The sequence below is a fragment of the Anopheles funestus genome, chromosome 3RL (assembly GCF_943734845.2).
Source record: "Anopheles funestus chromosome 3RL, idAnoFuneDA-416_04, whole genome shotgun sequence".
In the NCBI taxonomy this organism is placed as follows: Eukaryota; Metazoa; Arthropoda; class Insecta; order Diptera; family Culicidae; genus Anopheles; species Anopheles funestus.
Window position 1 is genome coordinate 80,749,491 of NC_064599.1, and position 18,419 is coordinate 80,767,909.

Below are 18,419 nucleotides of genomic sequence, written 5' to 3' on the forward strand. Positions count from 1 at the left end.
CTCTCCCGCTTTGTGAGATGTTCTTTCTCCCGCAGTACAGGAGAAAACCTCTCCAAGAAGTCATTCACAATCGTGATGGTTTCTACCAACAGACTAAATGCTCCCGACAGACATTCTTCCCTACCCATCAACCTTACCACCGGTTGGGTTGAGTTGATGACATTTTCCGGTTTATTTCCGCCCAGAATCGGTATACGCACCGTAAAACGGAATGTCGACCACTACTACTGTCCTATGCGAAACTATGCGCCCCTCACTTCCCCGCTCTTCTCCGCTAGCGAGTTGGAATCGAGCCGAAAACGAAATAACTTCCGGTTGCTGTCTTCCACCAGAACACCGTGCTTTGCCAACTTTTATTATCCGTTTCCTTCTCTTCCTGGGAACAGTTTCTATCCGAGGGTCCGGTTGGGCCTTTTTCCATATTTATTTCACAAAACACACACATACACACACGTAGACTCTGTACTAGCAAGCTGGCTCACTGTTGCCGGCTGTTCATCATTTGCCTTTAATGATCCAAATCCGGAGAATGTGGCTGTCCGGGTAACGGCACCGTATGGCTCAAGGATATGCGACAACAACGTTTAAGCCGCGACGGAGCTCATTTGACTTGTTCCTTTCATTCCCTGATGTCCTCTTTCTTTCCCTCTCAATCTCTTTTTTCAACGTAGGAATTTTCCGAGGCCCAAAGCAAAATCATCACAGTTGGCGGTAACTATGACGATAGGGAAAATATGACGCATAGTGAAGAAATTTCAATTTCAATGTTTTGTTTCGATGGTGCTCACGAAAGAATGGTATCTTTTATTGCCATTTAATAGCAACTAATTGGAATGTAATGAGTGTTTTGTTTAAACAGAATTTCAAGCAGCATCTTGGAGATTAATGTATGCATTCTTGCATACCTTAGACGGGATTTATAAAAAAAATATCTTTACAACAAAACTTTTATCTACTATATTTCTACTAAGGTACCATTAAACTTGGTTAAAAAAAGACTTTGAGCGGAATGTCGTTTAAATTGATATTTTTCCAATTTTTGTTAGAATGGTTACTTTATTCACAATGTTTACTTTTATTTCAATTTTAATTTAACTATTTAAAACTATTTTAAAAATATTTTCAATTTTTTTAAATCTTTATACAATCTTTATACAAGCAAATTGTTTCAAACGAAAAACAGAAATTAGCTCTTCTTTACTTTTGATGCACTTTGATTAATCTACATTTGATAAGCCACGTCCCAATAATTCCAACAAGCTGAAAACAACAAGCTTAAAACGACACCTCCAGAAAAGAAAAAAAAACATAAAAAAACATAACGAACTGCTTTATTCCATGTCCACCCAATCGTTACGATGATTTATTTTCCTTCGCTTAATTATCTTTACGGCTGCGTCTCATCATCATCATCAGCAGCCAATGAGCTTTCTCGCACAGCAAACAAACATCAAGGTAAGCTCGAAGCGTAATTATTCCTTGGTGAGGTTTCTCCAATAACCTTCAACCATCGGGACAAACCACCAAGACACCGAACAAGAGCACTGGACAAAAAGTACACGGAAAATAGAAATCATCTTTATACACCATTCATCTCCTTTTGCCCAACTCTCGTTACTCGAATAACAAACCACAACGTACGGATGCTTCTCGTGCTACGGGTACGGTACGGGTACTCGAAGCGTTTTCCTTTCGTTGACGTGATTGTCATCATCAAGCAACGTCTTCGCCTTTACCCACCCAACAACACTGGGGTACTGCTTCCCCATCCGCTCGGTCACAAGCATCATTGTTGTTCATTATCAAAGCTCATCATTATCTCTGTTGTCGCTGATATCGGTTATGAGCCATGCTGCCTCCATCTTTTCCCCCTCACTCCCCCGTTAAGAGTCACCCTTAAGCCACGGACTATTGTTTTAATGGACCGAAACCGACGCTCGTCCACCGATGCGACGTCATGTTTTTCCCCCTTCTTGCACTCGATGCAAAAGACAACCAACCACCCAACCGGGAGTGAAAGCATAGAAAATTGCCATCGGCTCATCATCCTCTCGAGAGTTGAGCTTACTCGCTGGAAGGTTGAAGAAAAAGCGTCAACAAAACGTTAAACGCCAGCCAGAAAGATGACGATAGCTGGCGGGTAAAAACGGATGAACGGAGCAACTTGAGCGTCTGCAATGAAATTAATACTTCCCTCCCCGGTAAGCCCGTGAGAAACAATAGCGAGACAGAGAGCGAATGTGACACATTTCGGGTTTTATGATCGCTCCATAAAGAGACCGAGTCACGGACGGTGGTGTGACGGTACTGAGAGGTATATTGTTTTCCTTTCGTGTTGCCTCTCATCAATTAACGAGCCTTTGGGATGCTTTCTTCGGTGAACTTGCACCAAGCTGTTCCATCTGGAGCCTCAGCACCGAAACGGGAAGACGAGCACGATGTTTCACACTCTTCGCGATATGGAAGCAGGCTTATAATGAAATAGTCATAAGGTTATAAAACATTTATAAGCTTTATAAATTGAATATCCTTCAACGAAATCAGGGATGCAGCAAAAACGGATATAGAGGAGGACAAAGGCAAGCCAGCAAAACCACATGTCTCAACACGGAACGTGCCCCGGGAACGACCAACCCGGTTTGAAAGTGATCCGGTGTGTTAAGCCAAAAGGGCAATATTGAGACGATGATTGTCGTCGTAATTTATCGTCGGTACAGTGTCCACACACACACACACACACACACACATACATAGTCACAACGTACAAACCCGCCTTCCAACACATGCCCTAACGCCTGAATGTATGCAACGTGAAATTTAATTCTTCGCTTATCCACAAGACAAAAAGCTGTGTCCATTTTGTCCTGGGACAGTCTAGCGGAAGCGGACAATGTGCTTGTGCCCTACCACAGTGACGGCCCAAAGGCGATCAACCGTCCACCACGTTGTTGACCGACTTCCCAACATCCAGTAGCGTGTGAAGAGAAAAGAGGTTCGTCGCTTATGAAGCACCCACATAATAAACTATAATTAAGAAGATACAGTGGTGGCTTTAATTGGATTTTAGTTTAGGGACGTTCACAACGGGTTTCTTCACGAGGATACCTCAACACGCTTGGCAACCACCGGTTGCAGAAAGGACAACTCCACAACAAAACCCTTCCAAGCTTTGGCAAAACAATCCCGCATACTTGCAGCCTTTTAGCGTTCGTCAACGTTGAGTCGCGGAACGATGATGAAACGATCCATATGATTTTATTTAATTTCATATGTTGGGTGCGTACATTGTTGCTGGTGGCAGGGCCGATGGAAGGCAGCAAGAAAATTGAGACACGGTCGCCAATTTTACTCACGGGATAATGTGTGTATGCACCCGACAGGCTATGCGACAGCATAATTGCAGTGAAGATTGTGCATGTTTATGAAACGAGAAAGTGCAATGGAAGCGACACGTGAATGTTTGTTTGGCACAAAACGATCCAACAACAGCTGCTTGTTTTGTTCACAAACGTACCACCATTTAAGCATACTTATCAACGAAGAGAGGGAGAGAGAGAGAAAAAATTGCGTATGACATAGTTTTCTCTCTTTTCATTTAAAAAAATAAAACTGTGTTTCATAAGGATAAACGTGTCACTATTAAAAGAAGAAAAAGTAATCATGTAATTCCGATTGCATACATTTAGGCGCTATTCTAAATGTACCTCGGTGGAATAAAGCCACGAACGCTGATATTGCTGTGCAATGCTTTATCATACTAGCGCATACTCATAGTGTGATAAAAAAATGTACACATTTATGACAAACATAGAAAACCACATTGTAAAGAATTCGATTAAAATTCCTTTCGCTGGAATTTAAACGTTTTCTAAACGGATAAATATTTGTGTAACAAATTCTAATTAGGCATCAACATTATCAACACATCTGAGTCGGTTTCTCATTTTTCCACCTCTCAACATTTCCCGAATCGCATTATCTATTGACCCGTGATAATCAGCATCAACATACGTTTGCATTGCATAATCGACCGAGCAAATGATTAACGATACTGAGTGCGATATCGACAAACGTGATAAGAAGAAGAGCCGTGTACATAAATCAATTCAAAGGGAAGTATGATTGCAATGAGAGCAGGAAAAAAAATGCACCATCACATCCCATGTCCAATTTTCACCACAAGAACCATACCTTAATTAGCAATCTGTGTGACGGTCCGTGTCGGTTCCTACCTGGCAATGCAATCAACGGGCCGTGTATGTTACCTACCATCGGTATGCCGGTTTGCCAGTAAACAAATGTCACCCCAAACGAAACCTTCGAATGGTGGTGCATCATTAAAATGATAATGAAATTCATTGCTGCTGCATTTTCATTCCGGTCCCGGCGATACAATTTCCGTGCACGTGTGTACCTTGGAGGCTGTGAATAAGAAATCAACGTGACCGCATCCAGGCTACCGTCTGTAGCGTGGAAACAAATGTTGGAATTGTGGCAAAAAAGGTTCTCCAATCGTATTAATGATCTTATTATGTCAATAATAAATTGACACCCTTGGTTGCATCGACTTCATCCATGCACGTGCATTGAACATTACAAGTGTTGAACATCCACCTTCTGCTGTCCCTTGTTTATCGTGCTGCCATAAGCATAAAGTTTCAAAGCCACTCCACGACCACAATTAAATGAGAGAAAAGATTAAACATTTGAAGGCGCTCTAGGGTTAATCCATGCGAACTTTCCATGCAGCTCATCCGATGCATACCATTCCTACAATCCAATCAACTCGTTTGTAAAGCTTAAAACATAATGACAACGAAACGGTGAAGATAATTAATTTTTCAATCCCCATTAAAAGGGGTCACGTGAACTTTGTATCATCTCTCAAATTCACACGTGCCCAGTCCCCATATTATGTTCCCCCCTGTCCACAGTGAAAAGGTAAATTAATCGTAAACATTCTCACAAATCCCTCTTTTCACTTATTTCGTGCAAACTGTTTGTGCGCGCGAAAAATAAAATTTATTTATTTATCTTTCCAATCGATCTGAATTTATTTATTCTGGCAAACAGAGAAGGTGCAAAATAAGAGAATTTATTTTGCCAGACAGAAAGGATATTTGAAAAGGAGCAAACAAAACAATAGCAAGCAATTTTTGCATCGATCTGGAAAAAATATATAGAGGAAAGGATTTTTAGATTCAGTTCACATAAAGTTTTAACATAATATTTCATAATTTTGAATTATTTTTCCATCATTATGACAGGTATGTCAAACTGTTTGAAATCTTAACTTAGTTTGAGATTCATCCATAAACTTCAGTTGATGGAAAAATAAGAACATTCACTTGCCTACTTTTAGGCGCAAGATCACTAATGGCACAGAGTGAGTAAATATTTTTTTTCCCATTGATTTGCAAGACAACTTGAAACCAATACGTACAGCACTCGTTATCATATCTCGTTCCCCATATTCTTTCATCGAACCTAACGAACCTGACGGTTCAGACGTACCTTACTTACTTCCACAAACAATCAATGCTCAACAACTTCCTGGCGCTAGACGGGAAGCCCGAACCCGAACCCAATCAAAACGCCTGTTTACCATTCACGCTCAGGTACAGTGCAATCGATGTACAGTTTTTGTTACTCCTTCGTTTGATCTCAACCCTCAATTCGTCTGGTAGTTGATTTATTGAAGCCGAATGCACTCGGCACCCCGAAAAACCGACCCCGACCGTGTTCGAGTGATTGATACGTCTGAGTAGCCCAGCTCGTCGGCGCGCTAATCCAGCACGAAAACCTTCCGGGCTATAGTGGCAGATGGTCAGAGTTCTGGTTGCCACTCTAGTTGTTACCAGACCGGAATCTTTTCCCGTCTCCCCGGAAGCGTATCTCTTCTGACTGGGGAAAAGGCTTTACACTTACGATGCAAACGTATAGAAACGTGTCCCAAATATCCTAACCCTCAGAGAAGGTAGACACAAAGTTAAATACGAGAAGTTGGAAATATTTTATGCAAATATTTGTGTACATTTTGCAAAAACCCCCCTTCTTTTCCACGCAGCAATTTGGACCCGATCTTCAATCGGGCACATTGAAACAATGGAGTGGATGCGAACTTGTGAAGCAAAGTGCCAACTCAACCACCTCGCTGCTGTTGGAAAAGTTTCATCCGATTCCACACACGACGGCAAACGATGGTTCGAGATGCGTTCGCGCCTAACGTTGATGGTGATTACCAAAACTTGAGACTGACTGAAGAGTCGATTTTACGGAAAAACTCCAACCCAAGCAACCGAGTTTTTGGGCGCTAGATTTAACGATCCTAATCGGAAGTTAGTTTTCCTCTCGATGCGGATGATGCTTCATTGTCTCAAGCAAATGTGCCCGTACCGGAGTTACATTGGCAGTGAGTTGAGTTCGTACGGATGCATCTCTAACCGCGCACCGGCACCGAACAGCATATAAAACAGACGGCAACAATAGAACTGCCAAGTTTACACAAAGAAATGGAAAATCTCCTACCTCCTCCAATGCTCAATGTACTGGGAAGTGAAATAGCAAATTGTATGTTGATTTGTGCACCCTTCCCCGGTGTGGTGCAAAATTTCCACCGACCGAAAATCTTTGATCAGAGTCAAAAATTTCACCCCACCCCCCAAACCCACAAGTAAATTCCAACACCAACACCACCGGGTCGTGTTTTTAATGGCACGCGTGTGTGAAGTTGTGTGGAGCATACCATTTGCCGGTGCAATGATTGGCAGGAATTTCCCAGACGCTAGGAAAACGCTAGTGCCGGATTAGTGATTTACGTGTTTGTAACCTTTGAACGCTCATTGTACGTTCGGTGCTCGGTTGTAAACGGGGCTAATGTTTTAAGTGGCATTTGATTGATCTCATTGATTGGGGTGGGTGGGAAATGAAATCCAGAGGAATGTGAGCATCTTTTGTGCCGTTTGGAGCTAATGAACGGTAAGCGATTGATCATGTGGAATTTATTGGAAAACGTTTAGTTTGGATTGGCATTTTGCTAAGCATATCTGTATTTTAATTTGGCTTTTACTTTATTGTTTACTTAGAGTGTTTTTATAGAATTACTTTGTTATCAACCAAATTCTGAACTGAAATTCTGAAAACCAAATTCTTCACCAAGCGCTGTCAAACATTCGAAAAATCCTAGAATAGATAAATCAGCCCATTTAAACTCATTTGTAAGCACCGCACACCGTAATGCGCTTAGCTAAATGCACTCTTCTACGCGCATATCGCACACCGCTCAGCGCGCTCTTCGCTCAGTGCGCTCGTCGCTCAGTGGTCTCGTCGCTCTGTTGCGCTCGTCGCTCTGTGCGCTCGTCTGAGCGCTTTTCGCTCAGTGTTGAGCTGTGTGATATATTTTTATGGTGCGCAATGAGCGCGCTCAGTAAGGTGAGCGGAGGTAGCTCTTCCGCTCACGACCCAACATTACTCATAACTCATCGATCTTTCTAACACGATAAAAATAATTGCTTCACTTGTTTGACTTAAAATTTTATATAAATTATTTCTAAAAAAAACAACCTGAAAAACAGCTACAAAATTTCGAATTATTACACCAACTAACCACCATAAGTATATCCAAGAATAATCCCGTAAAAACGACGTCCTGAAAACCAGCTTCATGACAAAATCTTCCAAAAATGCTTCACCATTTCACCGTCAGCAAAGACTTCTCTAACAATCCCAACACACGGTACGGCAATTTAATGCAGCTACCCGTACGATAAACATTTCCATTAAATGGTGCCACTAGCTTAAAGTGTGCCACTGCCAACGGAACGAGGTGGGTGCTAACTTCGAGTTGCAACTGCACCGACAAAACGTTTCCACCGAATAAACATCCCCCGGAACGACGTCATTAGGCGTCAGAAACAGAGCATGAAAATCATATCTTTCAAGCGCCATTTCAAGGCAAACGCTTGCATCTAACTAGCACGAAGCGATATGGGTTTGAAGATTCCGTTTGATGGTATCATCAAGTCAGGCTCGGTTCTCTATTCCATGTACCCGGTGTGTCGCGCCACTTTGCTTCAACCAACCTCAATTCCTCAATCATATGAAAGTGACATTCAAGTGATGTGCACACCCAACCCAAACCTCCCCTTTTTGCCAGTTGCACTCGGATACTTCCTTCTCCTTCCGCCGTCACCTACCGGACGTCACCACCACTTTCCTAGCTTAATTCGGTTTTGATTGCCATTATTGTTATTATTATTGTTATTATCGCAAAGCCCACTATCTCGTTTGTATGCAAATTTTCCTCGGGTCATAAAATAATCATTAAATTATCATATTTATTATTAAAGAGAACTACTTTACGCTCCATGCTTTCATGCCCCTTTTTGCAGCCTACCCCATCGGCCACCCTGTTGGGGGTTTTTGGGTGGCTTCGACTCAATTCGAGGCTTACATCCTCACTGTGAAGGGGAACCAAACATCGCCTCTAAGCGATGAGGCTGTCGTCATTTTATTTTCCCCACCTTCTTCTTCTTCTCCCTTTGAAAACCCCCAACACCAACGTGTATACAAACGGGCTTTGTTCGGGTCGGCTCATCTAAAAATCTAAAACTAGGAAAAACCCCCTTTTGCAAATGGAGACGCCTGGTCGTTTTCGAGCCGAACGAAAACCGGGGCACAGCGTTTTGCGTTGACGTAAGGATATAAAATTTAATTTTTACCATCAGTCAAGCTTTTGTGCAAACAAAAAAGAGTGAAACAATTGATCTGAAGATAGGGAAGGACACCAACTGGCTTCTCTCACACTTGCCACCAGACAGCAAAACGCACAATCGGGAAACCATCAAGCCCGTCCACGGGTACGGTGCTACGCTTACCTACACGCTGATGAAAATACGACCATCGAAATGGCCCCCAAAGCAGTCCCTAGCAGTACCTGGACCCGACGACCGGACCGAACGATTCTTACACCGAAAGCGCTTAACCTCTCGTTCACTTCCGCACGGCCAGCACGGATGTCATATTTCACAGGCAAATGCTAAACCGTTGGCTGGTGATAAATATTTATTTTCATTACCATCCGTACCGAGTTTGTGCAACCGAGGTTTGTGCACGGGTTTAAAACCCGCACCCTGACCACTTCCGGACACGCCCGCCACGTTGCTTCCCATATTTGGAATGCTCGAAATAGAACGAACGAATTCGGTCTTCACAACGTTTGCGGCATGCCGGACGATGACGATGTGACGATCGTACATTGAGACGGGGGGAAAACACGAATTACGGGCTCGGCAAACCACCTCGGGAATGTATGATAAATTTTAAATGCCATCAACAACATTGGGGACAAGGAAAACTGGGGGGTGGGGCAGGTTTTGAATCGTTTTTAAGACGCAACTAAACAAACGCGAAACCACTACATGATGACGAATGACAATCGCAATGAATTTTTGGTTGCCTTTGTTGTGCGTAGCCGGATCGTTTGTGGAGCACCAAATGGAATACTTTGGTATACATTATTTCTACATATTTGTTCTAATTTATGTCGACAGAAAATAAACATTGTGATGTAAGCAAAGTTACAATGGAAAAGTATTATATTTTTCAGACTAAAATAATAAATTATTTTATTTAATGACGAGAGTTTGAAACTTTATTTTTCTATTTATTTATTTTTGTATAAAATTTTAATTAATCAAATATTTTATTTTAATCAACCTTCTGCATGTGTCACGCTACCCGTAAAACATTCGATGGTACAGGAAAACTTATACCTACATTGTGTTCCTGCCGGTAACACATTGCTAGTAATTAGTGTACAAAACTCATTCAAAAAGAAACAAGAACCTTCTAGCAGCACCCACTGGGTAGGAGGGTCGATCGAGTGCAGCTTAAGTTATAATTTCCAAGCAGCACCCAAAACGGCAAAGTAATGGCAACAATGCTCAACCACCTTCCAAAAACGGAGAGCGCACCTAAAGTTTTCCCCCTAAAGTTTTCCGCATCTCAACAGAATCGTGGGTGCCACCTGACAAAAGGACGAAACATCGACCGTGTACCGTGTGATCCCCGTTCTAAGCACTTTGTTTACCCGTGCGAGGGTACTTTTCAGCACTTTCGTCAACAAAACCCCCCTCTCGGTTTTCCGTTGGGCGGGTTGTGTGTGTGTGTGTGTGTGCCACACCGCGATGTGACGCTAATGCCCGGCTTCAATAAGGATCACGACTTTGACGACTTTTACGCCTCATCGACAAGGATCGTGAAGTGTGGAACTTCGCATGTACGTGTGGTTGGGTGTGTGTGAGTGTGTGTGTGTGTATCTGCTGGGAAGGCAGCTTTTCCGGTAGCCAAACTTCGACATAACGGAACGCCGTAGGCCATTATGTGCTTCAACTGGTACGAAATCAATGGTGAGAAGGTGAGCGGCTTTCAATAGTTGTATTGTCGAATTGGTAAACATTTACCGTGCAGCTTCAGGACGCTTTTGTGGCGTAGTAAACTTTTGCCTGGTTTTGGTGAGATACTCGAAAACAAAACCTTTATTTTAAACAATTTATTATTTAGAGAAGAAAATTAAGTGTATTCAATATCTTTCTACAAAAGGGATTTTTAGTTTGCGATGAAAAATGTGAAGTGTATTAGGCAATTTAGCTTATTAATGCAATGATGTTTAAAATATACAACACAAACATCAAATTTAACAACAACTACTGTGAACAAAATCAATACAAAAATTTTAAAAAAATAAATAAAAAATGAAATAAATTAACTAAGCAATTCTCTTCACAGTTCCCTCTTATAAAATGTTATTAAATTTCGTAAAGGGCCTATTTTTTGTGAAGAGAAACCTTCTTAATCCAAGAAAAAGGTACGATTTCCATTTTTTAACTCCTGTAGTTATGACTGAAAAACATGAAAAACATTTTCATTGTAGAAAGAGCAAAGCATTGCGCGTTCATTCATAGTGCAAATGCAAAAGGTTGCCTTTCTTTGCAAGTAATGCAACCCTCCTCTTTACAATGCTTTCTCTATCATATTATAAAACAGCACTATACCTTTACCACGGAAATGTACACCATTATTTTCTTCACTAATCCAACGTATCTTTGGTTGGCACTCAAATCGCCTTTGAAATACACCGTCAAACATTATTATTGTGAGCAAAACTTGATACCCGCAAACGTTACGCGAATACCCACCATCCTTCCCTTGAAAACATCGTTTTTCCATTTCCTCAGACAGAAACGGTTTTTCGAGCTATCGATTACGCTACCGGAGGCGAACCTCCGGACCCGCATGACAAAAGCGAACCTCAAAGTGCAAGCAACACATTGCCATCGGTTCGCCAAGCTTCCGGAAAAACAAATCCATCCATAAGCTTCTCTAAATCCGCACCTCCCCCTCACCACATACTTGTGTCATCCAACGAAGCGTTAAGGAAGAAAATTCTTCTTGCACTTTAGAGTTTTCCAACCTGGAAAATGATGCGGACCGCGAGGAGGGACGGACGAAAAAGGTCAGCTCGCTGGTTTGTGCAAAACATTCGCTGCACCATGTTTTTCTTCTTGCACAAATGGTGGAAAACCAATCCGTTTCCCGCATCTCTTTTTAGTGAAACCCTTACGCGCCTGAAAGTATGCAATTTATGTGCAGCTTAGACGCGCGCGTGACCACCGACCCGACAATCCGATGTTTTACAGTCGAAAGCTTTTACACGCACCCGGCTGATCTGTTGTTATCTGCAGGCGTGTGGTTATAAGTGTGGCCAGCTTTTCTTTCTTCGGCATGGTTTTTACATCCGTTTTAGATTTTTTTAGAACATAGATGTTTGGTAAGTAAATGCTGCTTGTTGGGTTCAAGTACGTTCATGTGTAGCATACTTACAGATTACTTTGAAACAACTCAAAATTAGCCGAGTTGTCACTACTCAATCGAAGGCAATGATTTAATTCCATCGTCTTGCAACGTAAGCAAACAACTGATCGACCTCAGCCACTTGCTAACCTCAATAGTTTGTGGTCGATTTTCATTCGGTTTACTTATTGGCCTTATGGAGCGCTAAAGATGGTACACTTTTCCCATTTCCAATGCTCTCCTACAACGTCTTACCCATCATCCTAACAAGACGCTTCCACGAGACGGAGTCGTCTCGTCCTCCTTTTAATCAGCTCAAACCCAAGCTCAAAGTACCCGGAAGGCAATTCGATGCCACCTTCGGCGTATGTCTTCGAGACATCGAACTTCACAATATCAGCATCGGTCGTTCGAAGCATCTACCATTACATTCTCGCACACCGGATGTACTCAGGCTGCTGAACGTCTTCCAGGATTCCATTAGACGGTTCAATCAAGCCTACAACGGATCCAACACCACATCTGGATGGGTCAAATGAAAACGGAACGAATGATGGTACGATGGTACCGAAGGGAGCGAGCTGGGAAATGATTGACATTTTATTAACGAAGAATAATGTGAGTGTAAACAAACGACAGCATTTCGATGCCGCTTCCCGGCAACTTTCACACACTTTCCTTGCCACAACCGGCTAGAGCTGTTGAAGGTGAAGCACAGGCCAGCTTTAAGATGGTGTGCCATCTTACAATAAAGGCTTTCCCATCCTCAAGACAAGACGTCTTGCAAGCAGTTCCAGCAGATGTAGGTCTACCTTCGTCCCAAAAATAGCCTCACCTTACCGGTCAACTCTTCAGTGACCGTGAGGTTTTTGCAAAAACCAAACCAACAAAAAAAACAGAAAACCAAAGTCTACACCCGGACCATCGAATCGATGAAAGTGGGATAAAAGCAATTTCTAGTAACAATTTTGGCAACAAGTACAAGCTTCGTTCAGGTTACGGGAGTAGACAAAAGAAAAACACAACCAACCATCCATCTGTTTCTCCCGATTGGATAGAAACGAACCTTTTTTTTTGGTTGGACGGAAGGCCGTCAGGAAACACATTAAAGGTGAAAGCACAAACCTTCACAACAGCTCACAACAGACAGATTTTTATCAAGAAGAAAAAGGAATTACATTGAACCTTAATCCACCTCAAATGAGGGTAACATTTTGGTGACCTATAATGTTGGAAGTTTTGTGAACCTTTTACTAAACAGAGTAAAAGGTCTTTTAAATGTTAATTGTTGTAAAAAAAAGATCATTAACGGAAGAAATTGAGAGATCTTAAACTTTCATGAAATCTTCAAGTCATGAAGGATATTATTTGTTTCTTCAACATTATCATGATTATAGTTATTTTATGGTAAGTTTATACGTTTATTTAATAACATAAATGCATGAAATAAAATGAGGCTGTAAGCCTAACCGAAAGTAAAACATGTTTATGCAATCAAGTGACGAAACCGAGCGCAACAAAACAATGCCGAACTTCACTAATTCTACAATCGTACTTCTTGTACCAAGTAAGCAACAATTTTGGCCCCAAAAACAAAACATCTCCTTCCTTCACCACCGCCGAGTACTTTGTGGCATGAGAACTTCAAGCAACAAGAAAGCTTGGGCCGAACCGAACCGTAAATTTACCTCTCGCAAATGGAAAATAATGCAAATTTCAATAATATCTCCACCCGCCCCCACAGTTCCGGGCAACAAAACACCAAACCCAACGTCCAAAACCGAACGTTTAAGGTGAGCTTTTTTGGAGGGGTTGGGGGCACCAAAGATGGGTGGAAAAAGTTTTTCTCGGGTCCCGTTTTCACGCTACACCAAATGCAGCACACGCCAACCAGGACAGGGCCAGGAAGTAGGAAGGAAATAGTAGTAAATTGAATTTGAAACTAGTTTCTCTTGGGTAGTTGTACAACGCAATGCCAGTATTTTTCATTACCCATCGTGGTGGATTGATGCGCAATGTGCCGTCTAGATAGTAAGCTTGCTGGACATGGACTGCTGGTGCCATTGCTAATCTACCGACGATGGTGATGGGAAATTGGAGAAAAAAAAGAAAAATCCTTTTGTTGGGACACTAGCAACCAGCACTCATCATCCCGATGGACTGTGTGGCCGGCTATGACGTTTATGAATATCCGTTGGACAAGTTTTATTTATTTTCCATTCCAAGCACTTGCTCCGATGGGTGTGAAAAACTCGTCACCATACAGGCTCCATTCTATCACTGTATTGTGATACTTCTAAACCAGTGGTAAACAACCTCTTAATAAATTCAATAATAGAGGGGACAATTCATTACATTTGCAAGAACTAATTACAAGTGAAGCAAAAAGCGCCTAAAAGTATGCAATCAAACAAGCTTAATAAGCAGCAAATGAGCTAATAATTATTTTGAAACATTTTCAATGGCAACATTCATATAAATGGATCCGCCAATCCTCCAAGGATTACCTTCTTCTCTCACAAGTTGCACATCCCTGGTTGCTAAACAATTCTATTCACCCTTGACAAACGCCTTGTTTTCCGTCCGATCGGTCCGCCGGGTGCAGTTGAACTTACAGTGCAAGACCTTGCACCAACACACTGGCCAGTACCATTTACGGCATAAGGTACGGCAAGTGGAAACAATCGGAAACAAGCACTTTTTTTCGTCCAAAAAAACCGTCCGCAGTCCGAACCGTTCCTGACTCATAAATACAAATTGCCTTATTTAGCATTTGCCATTTTGCTACATCTCCATAATCCCCTGATGAAATATAAATTAAATAAAATACATCTCCACTTCACCATAACTACACTTACCCATTCCGGAAACTAGGATTAGTTTTCTTGAGTTCCTGGTGCTCCCCGTCTCCTTGCATCAGGAAGGAAACAAAAAACGAACTGATGGAGGAAAACGAAAAAAAAAGAAAACGAGAATTAGTTTGCTATAGACGCTAACTACTGGCCAGTTTTGCCCACCTCAATCTCATTGCGCTTTCGCGATAGAGCGAACGAGAGAAAGAGAGCAGAACAAAATCCTAACTAGCTACCCACACTAACCCACCAACTTGCTTCATTGTTTCGGCATACATCCACGGGTATTCCACAAAATGGCAAATGAGTGCCCTCAACTCCCCGGGGCCAACTTTTACTTTCCCCCAGCCTGACTATTTCCATTTCGAAATCGAGATAAATTCGCGATGAAAATTCACTCAACCAATGTGTGTGGGAAGTGTTAGGATGCTACGAATTGTGATGGCAAAAGAACATGCAGAACAACTTGACGATCGACACTTCCGGATGCCGAAACTTTCGTCCCTTCTAATGCCATTCGTACGCCACCAGCACCAGCTTTTTTTGCAAATCTAAGCCAATCGGGTGAACAACGGTTATGAGTGAGGAAGGGAAGGAAGGTGAGAAAATGAGATCCTCGCGGTAAAGTTGCATCGTGTATCGGTGTTTCCTGATTCCCGATCCTGGAGGGAAAGCCCAGGAAACTTTAACTAATAATAATAATAACAACAGTTAACGATGGTGCAGGCACTGCAGGTTTGCAATTGGGAAATGGATAACTTTCTCGCACACACACACATACACACGGACGGATGGACCACAACCATCGAATACACCATACGCAAAAGGGAAAAGTTCATCATCCTCATTGCATTTGCCCGTTTTGCGTGCGGATGTGAACAACCGGATGCGACGCCATCACGATCGTTTAGAGCAAATGCATCGCACCACAGATGGACGCAGATGGCAAAGTTCACGCTGACGACGATGGTTAGTCACAGCAACACGGGAACCCACGGGTTGTTAAGTTGGGGAGCAAAAACAGGAACGTGGAAAACTAAATTGAAATGTCCAGCCGCTAATTAGACAGGGATAGTCAATCAAAAGTTGAACGTTCGCGATAGTCTAAGGGGATTTTTTGTCCAGTGGCGATCGGTTCGTAGCGGAGTTCTTTTCTTTTTGTTTCAAACAGCTACATTATATGATTACTTAGCTAGGAAGAAGGTAATTTATAGAGTTAACTAAAATATTTAATAACCATTTCAGTCCATCAACACATGTTTTCCATTATGATGTTATTTATTGAACGCGAACGCTTGAGAATTGTAATGCAGTTTTAATTTTATATCCTGTGCTCTTGCAATTTACCTACAGAACAATGTAGTTCACATTTTTATACAGATACGATGGTTAATAATTGAACTTCAAGGCAAAATAGCAATACAGGCGTCACCCGAGTTACGACTGAATTTAGGACCGAAAAAAGAGCTCGAAGCAAGGCGTAAGTCGAGAATACATCGTTTATAACCATACGTAGAGAGTCGAAAGCTTTATTCAAATATTCTAGAGGAAAAAGTAATCTAGAAATCGTTTTCAATAGCATATTAACTAATCATTCCAATATCTATTCAATATTTCCATAAAATATTTATCCAGAATGTATAAGTTTATTCCAAAAATTTAATTTTTTATATTCAGTGAAAACCATGTAATTTTAACGGTTGCGGTGAAAATAAAAAAAATTAACAATTTGAGTAAAATAACAACTGTCAACTGTCAAGAGCAAAATCGTCGTATCTGCGAATCGTCGTATCTCGGGGGACGCCTGTATTGAACAATTATTGAGTCTCAAACTCAATTGCTTGGCTGTGAAAGCTTTTAAAACAAATGATGTAGTCTATGCCTTTTGCATAATTGCATTTGCATTTTTAATTAACATTTCTTAGAGAGGATACTGACTTTGTTTTTACATTATTGTGGATTTCTTGGTTGTTTAAGATATTTTTTTTTGTTTACAAGTAAATAGATTGAAAGTGTTATATTCTCATTACTTATAAAACAACACATCGGCAAAAAAAATACTATTTTGTTTCCCAATTTCGTAATCACCAGGATAGTTCTCTTTGCTACCTACAAATGTAATTTATCTGGAAGATTTCTTAACCAATCAGAATCATTCTTTCTTCAGCTGTCTTACCTTTAGAACACAAATCCCTCACGCATGTCCCTTCGGGGCAAAATCAAAACACCCCCGCCCGGAAATCGGATGACAATCTGTTCTACGAGTTCCATGTCTTCGCCCAATTTTGCTCGAAGCACACTTCCGCCAACAGGATGTCACACAAGCTCCGGAAGCACAGCAGAACCGCATTTGGTTGGCTGAACGGCAACCACCCCTAGCAGATGGTTTCCCAGTGGGTTGTTTTGTTTTTCTTTCCGCGCCCTTAATCAGACGCTAACGGTGAGAAGCATATTTAGCCTTCACGTTAAGATGACGAAAGAATAAGACCTGCGCTAAAAACAGTCACGGGAAATGAGGCGAAAGATGTCACCGGAATGAATTTTAAATATTACCACTGCCAACTGTTAGGCGTATCTGTAAAAGAAAAAAGGGGAAGGATTGCACACACGCACGAGTCGGCACGTTAAAAATTGAAAACGGATGCAATTCATCGCTTCGCGAAACCCCGAAACGACAAACTTTGCAATTTCCGCACTTGTGACTCAATTCCCAGATTTTCGGGCGGGGTGACAAACCTGCCGCAAGACGGAAAGGTTAAACCACACACTTACCAGCTTACCCGGGGAAAGGATATATTTATCGATAAGATTATCAAACTTTTCAACTCTTCACCGGATCTTACGCTGATGATGTGTTGCGCTGCCGTATGTTTGTTGTGCCCCGGAAGCAGTGCATAAATCTTTCACGTGCTTCCACCGAAAAGGGCGCGAAACCCGTCCTAGAACCCAGTTTGCGGGTGATCAATCGTTGGCAAAATTTTTGCAACAACCGTATCATTTTCCACTATCAATCGGCAGGAGTGAAAAGGACAGCAAAAAAAACATGCAACATTCAGTATGCTGCAGGGGAAGATTTTTCGTTTTGAACAGATGTTTTTACTGTGCTGCAGCGCTCGTTCGTCGGTTTTTATTCCACGAATTTCATGAAATTGCATACTTTCCGGCGCACCGTCCCGTTTCGTGCGCGGCAAGAAACGAGAGCGAACGAAACAAATTGGAAATCAATTTGTTAGCGCTCGGAGGGTTTCTCGAGTTTAAATGGAAGGGTTGATTGAAATTGTCAGCGAACCCGGCCTCCATTTCTTAATTCCCGGTTTTCCCCCATATGGCGGAATAGAACTTTTTCGATCCCTTAGAGCGAAAGGACGAAAAACACTCCACCACGGGAGGCGAACAAATCAAAGCTAGTCGCAGAAGATTGTTGCTTTCAAATTTATACCGACTTGCTCATTTCTTTCTTTTCCGCAACTAAAACCGGAGTTTTTCATTCATTTTTTTCTTTCGCTTCCACACTTAAGCAGAAACGTAATGGAGCGCAAGATTTGATTTACGATTAGCCATCCTTTGGGGGATGGCTTTACGAACCGTCTTTTCTGCGCTCGAAGTGCGAGCAAGCGCTTAACAATGGATATTATTTGTTGCTGAAAAATGGAAATTTCGACGGATCGTTTTTGACGAAAATGAACACCAAGAATGAGGAGTTGTTTAAAAAAT

General features: G+C 41.8%; 1 protein-coding gene across 14 annotated transcripts in view; it reads right to left on the reverse strand.

Moving 5' to 3' along the window:
* The window catches only part of LOC125769762 (uncharacterized), a 258,686-nt gene that overhangs the window by 214,296 nt on the left and 25,971 nt on the right, over positions 1–18,419 (reverse strand). For 13 of the 14 annotated variants that reach the window (XR_007419102.1, XR_007419103.1, XR_007419101.1 and 10 more), the window contains one exon: positions 14,712–14,792. The exons of the other annotated variant lie outside the window; for it this stretch is intronic. Coding sequence is in view for 1 of the 13 variants with exons in the window: in XM_049438612.1 (XP_049294569.1) it covers positions 14,712–14,715 (4 nt within the window). In the remaining 12 variants the exon portion in view is untranslated. The remainder of the gene's footprint in view (positions 1–14,711; positions 14,793–18,419) is intronic. 14 annotated transcript variants of the gene reach the window in all.